The sequence below is a fragment of the Sorex fumeus genome, unplaced genomic scaffold (genome assembly GCF_029834395.1).
Source record: "Sorex fumeus unplaced genomic scaffold, SorFum_2.1 ptg000075l, whole genome shotgun sequence".
Lineage (NCBI taxonomy): Eukaryota > Metazoa > Chordata > Mammalia > Eulipotyphla > Soricidae > Sorex > Sorex fumeus.
Genome location: NW_026606132.1, coordinates 24,117,346 through 24,129,544, shown reverse-complemented (window position 1 = coordinate 24,129,544; position 12,199 = coordinate 24,117,346). Strand labels below are relative to the sequence as shown.

The 12,199-nt window shown below is 45.4% G+C and overlaps 1 protein-coding gene across 1 annotated transcript; it reads left to right on the top strand.

The window, feature by feature from the left end:
- Positions 1–2,704: 2,704 nt before the first annotated feature.
- LOC130038380 (melanoma-associated antigen 8-like) lies at positions 2,705–10,386 on the top strand. The gene is made up of 5 exons (XM_056130260.1): positions 2,705–2,830; positions 6,166–6,197; positions 6,371–6,459; positions 6,783–7,574; positions 10,253–10,386. Exons 1-5 carry the CDS (start codon positions 2,705–2,707, stop codon positions 10,384–10,386), a joined length of 1,173 nt encoding a protein of 390 aa, XP_055986235.1.
- The last annotated feature ends 1,813 nt before the right edge of the window (positions 10,387–12,199 follow it).

Sequence of the window (12,199 nt, the reverse complement as noted above, 5' to 3'; positions counted from 1 at the left end):
ATTTATAAGGAGGTAGAGATGTTGCAAAGATATGCCTAATGTCCTTACATCGTATGCAGGGATCAAGGTCTCTCTGGCCCATAAATGCCAGTAATATTCAAGTGCTATTCAAGATAAGATCTCTGTCTTATGTTACCAAATCATCCCCGGAAAAAATATATGCTACAAAGTAAAATTAAACACACACAGACATTGCCTCCAACAGCACCACATCACACTACATCCAGCAGAATGCCCTAAATCTGATCCCGTGACAATATGAAATATGGACAGGATACGGAGCATGGGAACTCTCACTCATTACTCATGGGAATATAAAAGCCTATGGTAATTTTTTCGTAACAACACAACCTTGTAAACAATCAAGATGTTGTTTAGTAGATAAATGAATATATAAATGACAGTTCATCCCAATAATGAATATTACTCAGTGCCAAAAGAAATGTGGAAACAAGTGACAAAAATATAAGGAAGAGTCTTAAATGCATATTGCCTAGTGAAAAGGCCTATGTGAAATGCTACTTGCTTCAAATTTCTATAATATGACAGTCTGTAAAGGTAAAAATACTGAGACAATGACAATATCATTAGTTACAAGGGTATTATAGGGCCAGGGATTAACAGACACAAAGCACGGATGGCGGGTGGGTGCAGTAAAAGTACTCTGTTGAAACTATAATGGTGGGTAAATGTCATTATACATTTGTCCAACCTGGAGAAATTTACAACCAAGAGTGGACTCTACTGCTAATTACATCCTTTGGATGACTATGATGCATAGCATAGGTTAATTTATTGTTAGAAATCTGCTCCTCTGTTGAAGGATCTTGCTAACAAACAAGTGTATGTATACGGCAACAGAGGGGATGAGAAATATCCATATTTTAAATTTTTCTATAAATGTGAAATTCTTCTAAAACCCACAAATTCTTTAAGAAAACACACAATCAGAGTTATATAAAGTAACACTGTAAACAAATAATGAATAACTGTTATTTAATATAGGAAACGGCGGCCAACATGGCCGACCCGAGTTCGATTCCTCCGCCCCTCTCGGAGAGCCCGGCAAGCTACCGAGAGTATTCGATATGCCAGACACAGTAACAATAAAGTCTCCAATGGAGACGTTACTGGGCCCGCTCGAGCAAATCGACGATCAACGGGAGGGCCTTTACCTTTACCTTTAATATAGGAAACATATGACTATAGATGGGTAGAGCATGGGGTGAGGGGAGTGGAAGTGAACATGGTGGAGGGAAGCTGACTCTTTGGTGGAGGATTTGATGGGTTTGGGAATGAGCTTTTTTTTTTTTTTTGCATTAAACCCTGCCGTAATCAATATTGTAAGGCACTGTGCCTAAAATAGAATTTCTAAAAAGGAAAACACACAATAGGAACAACAAAATCTAGAGAACAAAATAGAAGAAACACCACATCCACAGCAGATTGGAAACAGTTGTGAGCTGTCAACTTTTTTGGGGGGGCGGGGGGAAGAGAAGGGAGGAAAAAGGGAAAAGGGCTTGCACGCTTCATAGATGCAGAAGACAGGATGGGAAGAGGAGCCCTGGAGTAATTCTGGGACATGGGTCCACTGAGGTATTCAAGTCTAATTACATTATAATGACCACCTGAAGCTTCCTTTCAGAGAGAAGGCTGTTCATTCAAAGATTATTAGTCTAAAAAAAATATATAGAAGAGACAAAACATAAAATAGCATGATTCAGTGCACATCCAAGAGTAGGTATTTTTAAATAAGACTATATGTAATCTGAAATATGCACACGGCCATATGTAAATATACATATATGTGCAAGTTTACATTTGCAGTATGTGTGTATGCATGCACAATATTCCTGTGTAATAGACACCAGGTAGAGGTGTGGAATGTGGTGGGTTTTTTTTTTTTTTTTGCTCTTTAGGTCACACCTGGCAATGCACAGGGGTTACTCCTGGCTTATGCACTCAGAAATTACTCCTGGAGGTGCTCGGGGGATCATATGGGATGCTGCAAATTGAACCCGGGTCGGCCGCGTGCAAGGCAAACACCCTATCTGCTGTGCTATCACTCCAGCCCCTGGAATGTGTTTCTGACCGTGCAGGACCATGGAGAAATGAAATTCATTGCACTCCATGATGCAACAGCAGCTCACTCCCATACCTAGCCCTCGCCATGGCTCAGTAATAATATTCTAGAACACAACATGTCCAAATCTGAATTCCCAGATTGACACCCTGGGACTTAGTCCTTTCTGCAAGGGTTGGAGGGAAGATTGGATATCACGAGGCGCACCGGTCCCACAAGAGAAGGGAGCCACAGAACCCGACTCCAGGCTAACGAGACTCTTTTGTTCAAGTTTGTGAATGTACGTATCCCCCCCCGCCCCCCAACCTCGCCAGAATCAGCACAATCAGAGCCTATCCCGAGTGTTGAAGGCTCCGGCGGGGAGATGGCAAGCAGGAAGGGCAGACAGGACCTTTTGTCTATCCTAAATATAATCCAGAGCGAACTAGGTAAGAGTGTAGGGGTTGCACACTTCCCTCCCCACCTCTTTGGGTAGAAAAGGCAAGCCTGGGTTTGAGGGATGTCGTCTAGTGTGAGCCACGGGCACAACCATGCTTGCTTGAGTGAAGGCAAAGAACGGAACGCAACCGGAACTCATTAGCAACCCTTCCGGTATTACTGGGCGGTCCCCATATGTGTTCCATGAACGTGCCCACCTTTTACTTCCGGCGAGACGACGATGCCCAACCCCCTCCCGAAGAGCGAGGCGGTTTGCGGCCGCTAGTGGGGACGTTGGAGTTCCGTGGAGCCGAAAGTCAGGACCCCGAGGTAAGACAAACAAGGACCCAAGTTCCAGGGAAGATACTAAGTCAAAGGCTCGGGATCACTCAGTTTAGAAGACTTGACCGGAGTCAAAGCAAGGGACTTAAGTCAGTTATGAAGGCCCCAGGGGCACGTTGGCAAGATGGCGTCCCCAAGTCTGGTCTGAGAACGGTCCGAAACTCTAGTCGGCGGGGGGGAGGAATCCTATCACGTGAGGAACCCGTAGAAAGATGATAGATGGACCCTGAACCCCCCAAAAAAACTTCCCCCACCTTTCTGTCTGGGGAGACCAAGTTTGGGAGAAAGTGAGGGATATCTTGATTTCCACATTCGGGGCTGGGAGTCTGGGGATTTGGTACAAGGAGCAGGAACTCGGGTGAGCAGAGAGGGGGGCACAAGCCTCCCTGCAGTCAAAGAGAGGGGCTGAGGGAGGAAGGACTGAGCCTGGCCCCAAGGGAGGAGCAGTATAACAGCCCGAGGAAGCTTCGAGACTTAGAGGCAGTGCCGGACCACGTGCGGTCAGGTTTTCTATTTACATCCGGGTCAGTGCGGAATGGCAGCGGGTGTAAAAACTAGGGCTCCAGGTCAGCAGAGGGAGGACTCTGTTCTCCCAGGAGCCCCAGGAAGGACTCAGACAGGGAACCGAGAAGACTTCAGGAGCCTAGCTCCTCAGACCAATGGAGAGCCCTTAAAAACATACACAGGCTCTTACAAGTAAGAGGCCCCAGAAAGGGATGAGCACAGGTTGCACCCCCAGATCTGTACTGACGTAGGAGCTGGGCTGAGGTCCACAGAGGCAGGGTCCAGGTCATGATGGCACACAAATGAGATGCAGAAGGAAGGCAGAGGCATCCAGGACCCCAAAACACAGACCTATAAGCAGTAGGCAGCAGTTCTCCAAAGGAGACTAGTCATGATCTGCACCTGGAGATACTTGGGGTGCTGTGGGTCTTTTTATATCATGAGTCCTGGGGCAGAGAGGTGAGCATTCAAACCCCTTGATGGAAACCCAACTGAGGTACAAGAAGGAGACTGAGATTTTTATTTATTTATTTTTTTATGTTGGCTTCTCCAAAGGCCCTGAATGGCTTTTTTTTTTTATTAGTGAAACACCACGAGGTACCGTTGTAGATTTACAAGTTGTTGTGCTTGGGTTTCAGTTATACAATGATTGAGTACCCATCCCACCACCAGTGCCCATTCTGCACCCCCACCAATCCCAGTATCCCTCCCACCCCTCCCATTCCCCATCCCACCCTGCCTCTGTGGCAGGGCACTCCCTTTTGTTCTCTCTCTCTTTTTGGGTGCTGTGATCTGCAGAAGAGACTTTGGGTGGCAATCATGTTCTGTCTATAGATTGCTTTCAGCATGCATCTCCCATCCTGGGCGGATCTTCCCAGCACCCTTTATTTGGTGCTCCCTTCTCTATCTGAGCTGCCTTTGCCCCTACAATGTGCAGCTGGCTTCTAAGCCATGGAGTGAACAACCTGGTATTTGTCACAGCTACTCTCGGGTGTTAGTCTCTTATTTTGTTACTTTATGTTATCCAGATGAATGCAATCTTTCTATGTCTGTTCCTCTCTTTCTGACTCATTTCGCTTGGCATGATATTTTCCATGTAGTACCACTTGTATGTAAATTTCACGACTTCATTTTTTCTAACTGCTACATAGTACTCCATTGTGTAGATGTACCAAAGTTTCTTTAACCAGTCATCTGTTCTCAGGCACTCAGGTTTTTTCCAGATCCTGGCTATTATAAACAGTGCTGCAATGAACAAACAAGTGCAGATGTCACTTCAACTATACTTTTTTGCCTGTCCGGGGTATATTCCCAGGAGTGGTATTGCTGGGTCAAATGGGAGCTCAGTTTCTAATTTTTTGAGAATCATCCATACTGTTTTCCAAAAGGGTTGAACCAGTCGGCATTCCCACCAGCAGTGAAGGAGGGTCCCTTTCTCGCCATATCTGCGCCAACACAGGTTGCTTTTGTTCTTTTGAATGTGGGCCAGAGACTGAGATTTTTAAGCCCCACAAGAGAGGGAGGGACCCGAAGTCACTATGTTGTGTCTTTGAGGTTAAACGTATCCCAACTTCTACCTCTGGAGCCACAGAGCTGTTGCGGTCCTGCTGTGAGGAATGCGAGGTTCAGCAGCGGGTGAAGTTTTGGGCCCCTGAAGGACTAAAAGTCCTTAACCCCAGACATAGGTTCCCAGAGAAACCCATGATTGAACTCTTTCTGAGAGGTTAGGCAAGCTGTCAGGAAGGGAGACACTCTCTGCCTTCTAGATCTAAGTGTAGTGGTGACCTTGACCTATAGAATTCTGCCTCTAGTGAGTAGAGAGGCAAGAAATATTCCCTGCTCAGAATAAGTATAGCTGTCTTAAGGAGGAAGGAGGGGACCCCCAGCGCACACAGAGCAGGTCTCTATTGAGAGAAGCTCTGCACTGCTGTCACCTGGGGGTGACTGGCATGGGTCAGCATAGCTCTACATCCCTCACAAAGAAGAGGTTCTTGGTGTGGACCAGCAGATTGGGGTTTTCACACTGGGAGAGCTATCTTATACTATAAACCACAAGTGAGGTGTGAGAGGACCCCAATGTCCAGAGATAAAAAATGGAACCCTTGTAATATGATCTGCACCTGACATCAGGCAGGCCTGGGAGCCCTGGGCAGGGCTATGAGACCGAATCCTTGTGAATACCATAGCCCTGGTCTCAGGAGCTCAGGGCCTTGGTCTTAGTGTCTGAACTCAGGTCTTTAGATGGGGACCCTGGCTGTAGCAGGACTGCGGCAGAGTCATAGCACTGTCCCCTGTTCAGGACCATGGGATGCCCTGAGATAGTGTGGTCAGATGTGGATTCCTGATCTCCCTCTGTAGCATCTGTTATGTGGGATCCTGTTAGGTGTTTTACAATAGGATAGTTGAAGGGTAGCCACCAGGTCCTGGCAGTGATAAATAGTCCAGAGAGCATAAGGTACTTTCCACCACAGAATTAAGGACCATCCAGAGGCTGCCCCACCCCTTCTGCTGGTATAGAGCCCCATAAAAGTGCTTACTGTTTGCACCCTGAGGGTTTCTCTTCTTTCCTGGCACAGCAGCTCTGGTAACTGCATGGTGACACCTACTTTAAGCCCCATATCAGGTGACAGACTATAGAAGGCACAGTATGAAGCAGGCGGTCAAGGTGAAGGGGGACCACCCTGAATGCACAGCCAGGAGTCTTCCACCAGAGGACAGAGGGACTCCCACAGCACCAATGATATATAACAGGTGTCTTGCAATCAAGCCTTGGGCTGTGGTGGCTATTACTTGAACAATCATCTTACTTCCTCTTTCAGGTTTTTGGGGGCATCTGGCCAGAACGGAGCGTGTAAGAGTAAGAGCACTGCTTTAGAGGATTCAGGTCAGTCGTCTTGATCATCCCCACAAAAGGTGTGCCTAGCTCTGCAAAGTCTTCTCATACTCCCTCTCTCCCCACCCTGGCCTGAGGGTTCATTCAGCACAGTCCTATTTCCTGTCTGAAGTTTTTATCTTGCTCTTCAGCCATAACAGCTTCACCATGTTTGATGAAGAACACAGCAAGTTATCAGAGATGCAACAACCATTAGAGTCGATGTTCTGCAGTAAGAAGGGTAAGATGATGTTCTCCTCTTCCTCCTCCTCCTCCTGCTCCTCCTCTTCCTCCTCCTTCTCCTCGATTATCTATTCCTCAAAAAACCCCACCCCACCCTCTACTTCCTCCTCCTCCAGATCCTCTTCCCCTTTTATTCTCTCCTCAGACATCTCTGGAGATGAGGATAGTCCTATGGTTCCTCCTCCTTCTCCTTCTCCTCCTCCTCCTCTTCCACCTACTCCACCTCCTCCTCTGTATCCTCTATCATCTATTCCTCCAAAAACCCCACCCCACCCTCCACTTCCTCCTCCATATCCTCTTCCCCTTTTATTCTCTCCTCAGACATCTCTGGAGATAAAGGTAGTCCTACGGTTCCCAGTGCTCCCCCAAACTCTCCTGCTTCCATTACCTCTTCTGAGAAGAGTGCTGAAATTCCAGAGAAGCCTTCTGAGGAGAGCTGCAGCATCAAAGAGGAGGGTGGACCAGAGGCAGCAGGAACAGAGTCTTCCCTCCAAGGTGCAGAATTTCAGAAGATGATCGACCTAGTGGCATTCCTCCTCCTCAAGTACCGCACTAGCAAGACCATCACCAAAGAAGAAATTCTGAGTACCATCTTGAGTAATGACCAACAACTCTTCCCTGTAGTCTTCACCAAGGCTTATGAGTACATGCTGCTGGTGTTTGGCATTGAGGTGCAGGAAGTAGATCCCCAAATCCTCTCTTACAACCTTGTCCCTGCTATTGGTCTCACCTATGATGGGATGGTGGATCCTGAGCAGAGCTTACCCAAGACCGGCCTCCTGATCATGGTCCTGGGAATCATTATTCGGGATGGTAACCACTCCTTAGAGAATGATATGTGGAAGACATTAAGTAGGCTTGGGGTGTATCCTGAAATGAAACACTTCATCTATGGGGATCCCAGGGATCTCCTCACCAATGTGTGGGTGAAGGAGCAGTACCTGGAGTATAGGGAAATACCCGGAAGTGACCCTGCCTGCTATGAGTTCCTATGGGGTCCCAGGGCCTATGCTGAAACCAGCAGAAAGAAAGTCATTGAGTTATGGCTCAAAATCCATACCAGGGATGCAAGATCCTTTTGCTTACTGATGGCAGAGGTTCAGGGCCAAGAAGGTGAGGAGCTAGGAGATGGGGTTGCAGAATAATTCTAGAGTAGTCTGAGTTCTATGTGGGAGAGACCAGAGTGAGTTGGGAAACTATGGAGAGTGTCCTAGATGATGCTCTCACTCTTTGTGGTGAATATTAAATTAAACTTGGTTTTTGTTTGGGAAACTTAAAATATTTATTTTGTGAATAACCTTGACAACACAGTATTTGCACTTACCATAGATGAAAAAAGTTTGTTGTTTGTTTAAATTATTTGGTCAAATCTTATCTTATTTTGTAACCTGAAACTGGATGACATTGCTATAGGAATTTTCTTGGAAATGTGACTGAAGTTAGCAATAAAATGCATGGAGTCAGAAATTGAGAAATAAAAGTAACATGTCTTCTTAATATCTTGTTTCATTTCTTATATCTTTCTAATAAATACATATATGTGTATATATACAAAGATGTTTCTATATGTGCATACCTGGATATAACTATGTTATTCAAGTAACGGGGTGGGGGTTATCTCAGTGAATGAGGTTCCTACTCACTGGTTCATTTTATAGTCATAAGACTCTGCTCTTAAGAATGTCCATTTTAGAGAGAGAACAAAAGGGAATGCCCTGCCACAGAGGCAGGGTGGGATGGGGGATGGTGGGTGGGAGGGATACTGGGACCTGTGGTGGTGGAAAATGGGCACTGGTGGAGGGATGGGTACTTTATCAATTATACTTTGTATAATTGAAACCCAAGCACAAAAATTTGTACTTCATGGTGTTTCACTAATAAAAATTAAAAAATAATAAAAAAAATGTCCTTTGTTACACTGGTTTAATGTAATAATTGTTGTTAAGTAATAGGTGGCAAACTTTGTGACCAAAGTTTTATGCTGTTATTGAAATAAAAATATTGTAAAATTCCAAAAAAAGAATGTCTTTTTTTATTTATAAGGATATGAGGATGAGCAGAATGCACTCCCAGTTCATAGAGCAATAGTGTAGGACCCTGGTAATTTATGGGAGGTGGAGAAATGTTCTCTAAGACCCACAGAACAAGTGAAAGAAGGGAGAACCCATGGGCTCCAGTAGAGAAAGTTCCCACAATAGAGCAATTTGAATATTGGGAAACTGCAGGACTTTTAGTGGGAGGTAGTCGTCACTGAGCTGCATGGTGTCAGGAAATTGTCACGGGCAGGGATCTCTTATGGAAGAGATAGTTCCGGTATAGGCAAATGTTATGAGCATCCTGTGGGATCACGGTGAAACAGGAGAGAAAGCTCCTGAAGTAGATCTGAAAGTTTGTGGACTCTCTCATCCTCCTGCAGTACAACATGGTGAGGAACAGATAATTTTTTTTTGCTTTTTTGGGGTCACACCTGGCAATGCACAGGGGTTACTCCTGGCTCATGCACTCAGGAATTACTCCTGGCATTGCTCGGTGAACCATATGGAATGCTGGAAATTGAACCCGGGTAGGTCACATGCAAGGCAAATGTCTTACCCCCTGTGCTATCGCTCCAGCCCCGAGGAATAGATTTTTGTCTCCACTTTGAGCTACGAGGTCCTCACATGCAGGGTCTTGCTCCTTGAAGTGAAAAACACTGGGCAGGCCTGTACTCTCTGCCCAGCAGAGCCAAAAAGACTCCAGAAAAATGGCAATGAGCTCAGTGACCAAGAATTTCCCTTGCCAACTGTAAGTAGTTTCTAGTTTTCCCTGAGGATGAAATGAATGAAGAGTCACTCACTTGTCCGAAGTACCAAGGAGTGCAGGAGGTGGTCCCAAATTCGCAGAGCTCCCACCAGGAGCACCCTTCCACATGTAATGAATAATAAAGCCTCTGGGAAGAAATAAGTAGAGCAACGATATTTTCTGATTTTCAGTTTCAGTTTCCTATGTAATGGTAAATTCTTTGAGATGTCATAAAAACAAACAAAAAAGCCCACACAGAATTATGGTAGGATCGAGGTCAAATAATTTCTTGGAATACGTAATAGCCATTAAAATTCTCTAATAAGCAAGGACTTTGCTGCTGGGTGTTTAATACATTACCTCTATTATGCAGTACCACAAACAAAAGTCTGTCAAACTCATTTTATAGGTGGAAATTAGTGATCAGAAAGCTCAGGCAGGACCAAACTGCTGTGAATTCATCTTCAGTATCTAGATTCCCACTGTGGCTGTATCAGTCCCCTTTCTGCGTCTTCATTCTTCTTCCCCCACGCCCCAGTTCATTATATTTTCCCATGGACGAAAAGTGAGACTGTTTACAAGTTACTAAAGATAGAACTCAGGGAGGTGACAGGGAAATCAAACTGATTTCAGCTGCACCTGTGATTTTATTCACCTGGGGTCTTCCTGCTTGAGTACCAGTGCTTCCTGACAGCTGACTTCCCTGTGTGGGCATTTTACAGAGTTCAAGAACTTTCCCAAAGTCTGTCACCCTTCCCTACAGTGTGTCCTCCTGTCAATTTCTAGAACATGGCCAGCTAACAACCTGGTCCCTGCTCCCCCCAGGGTAGCCCTAATAAAAGTCCAACACAGAGTACCCTTTAACTGCGTTGTCTTTCTGGTGTCACATCACTCACTTTGGACCCACTAGTAAAAAAGCAGTTGGCCAAAAAGTTTAATCTGGCAGTGAGGCTATCTCGCCATCTGCGAAAACACATCTAATCATTTTATATGCCCCTTCATGTCCCTAGAACATAGGTCAGGGCACACCCTGCCCTTTGTGGAGGTTTCACAGGGCACTTACCTGACCCTGGCCACGGAGCACTTATCAACACTGCCTGGGATTTTCCCAGAGGGTGGAACATTTGTGGCCTGGTGCACCTGATGCTGCTCTGACAAAAACAAGATGACAGTCACCATTCTTCCACTCTTTCCTGTCTGTCCGTCCCCACGGAATGCCCTGGTTTCTCTGTGCCTACCTGCTCCTGTGTACATCTTAAACACTCGTAGAGGTGTGGACAATAGCAGACACTCAGGAGAATTTACCAGCATTGAAAAGAAAGAGAGAAGTCAATGTCCTGATTTTAGAGGCAATTTCATGGGGCCAGAGAGATAGTACGGTGACTAGGGCATTTGCTCTGCATACAGCTGACCTGGGTTTGGTCTCTGGCATCCCATATGGTCTCCTGAACACCGCCAGGAGTAATTCCTCTGAGCACAGAGCCAAGAGTGATCCCTGGGCATTCCCAAATATGGCCCAAAAGCGAACAAAATATTTATTTCTATGAGAGATACAGAAAAGTAAGTGAAGTGAAAGGCAGTCTGTCCTGAAATTTAGAGAAGAGTGTCCAAATTAGCAGTGAAACTCGTGGAGGGCACTAGAAGAAAACATTGGGGCTCTCTAACCCAATATTTTCTGGCAGGAGAAACTTCTTCCAGAAATGAGTTGGACTGAAAACCTCTGCTTGTGATATATCTTTCAGGCAGTTAGTAAACTGGGGACATCAAGTCCCATCCACATCTTGTCCCCTCACTTTCTGGACAATGTGGTCAGAATTGCTTATCCATGTATGCTCAGGGAGGGTTTTATGATAAACTTTTATCTCTGGATAAGGAGCAGAGCAACTATGGCTACAGGCATTTCTATTGAAAATTGCACAGAGGCTCATAGGTTAACAATTCTTACCCAGTATATGTTTTCTGATCCCCTGGGATCAGAGGGCTGGTGTGAATTGCACTGAATGATGAATTATTCCTTTTCCTGGATACATGATCTGATTCATATCATAGTCTCCAACTTTAGAAACATTCTATCGTCTTGGTCTGAATGGTGTGAGTCAGAGACGTTCTTTCGGGCATGGCAATGGGAGTTGTCTCTTGGGGAAGCAAGAAAACATAAGAGGATCTCCCCTCTTACCTCCCAGTCCAAAAACAAGTGGTATGGAGGGATATCCCAATAATACACTGATTTTCAAATAAAATGGCCAGGTCTATGCCCACCTAGGGTCCTCAGGTCCTTGGAGCTTTGTTGTAACTTTTCGAATTCTTCCCACCACAGACTGGAGTAGCCAAGTGGCCCTTCACTGGATTATTTTAAAGGCATTCTTGCTTATTTGGCCATTGTAAAGCTTTAGAATGGCCTGGACTTACCCATTGCCCACCGTGAATATCTTTTTGCCTGTATTATTTCCAGTTCCTTTTACATTTCTTCCCAAAATTTCTGAGGAGGAATTTTGTGCCTAGGGTGAACTGCGTTATTTAAATGCTGGAGAAAACCTACTGGTTGAGTTCCTATGTGCATAGGTTTAGAAAATACATCCCTACTCGGTTCACACTGAGGTCAAGATGGGAGGACTGTGCTGGTACTTGGGTTGGAGAAAACAATCCATTTAGAAGGTCATATGATCGCAGGGCATCTCGAGACTAGGCCTTAGTTTTCTGCCTATGCTCCAAACATATGGAGTTTCTTTACTGACACACTGTTTTGCAGTGCCATACTGTCTGTGTGAGTGTGCACACAAAGTATCTCAGTACAGTCTAGGCCGAATCCTGTTGTGAAATGGAGAATTTTGCCAGGAGCTCAGAACTTAGACTGGAGGACCTGTGTATAAAAAGAAATCTTCAAAAATTCCCAAGAGAATGTATGCTTATACAATTCTCTCCCGAAAGAGCTGCCCAACTCCACCATTCGCTGACTT

Coding starts and splice junctions, on each gene's coding strand:
- LOC130038380 (XM_056130260.1), top strand. CDS start 2,705: ATGAACGTGCCCACCTTTTACTTCCGGCGAGACGACGATGCCCAACCC. Junction 6,198..6,370: donor ATCTGGCCAGAACGGAGCGT/GTAAGAGTAAGA, acceptor CTTGCTCTTCAG/CCATAACAGCTTCACCATGT. Junction 6,460..6,782: donor GATGTTCTGCAGTAAGAAGG/GTAAGATGATGT, acceptor TTCTCTCCTCAG/ACATCTCTGGAGATAAAGGT.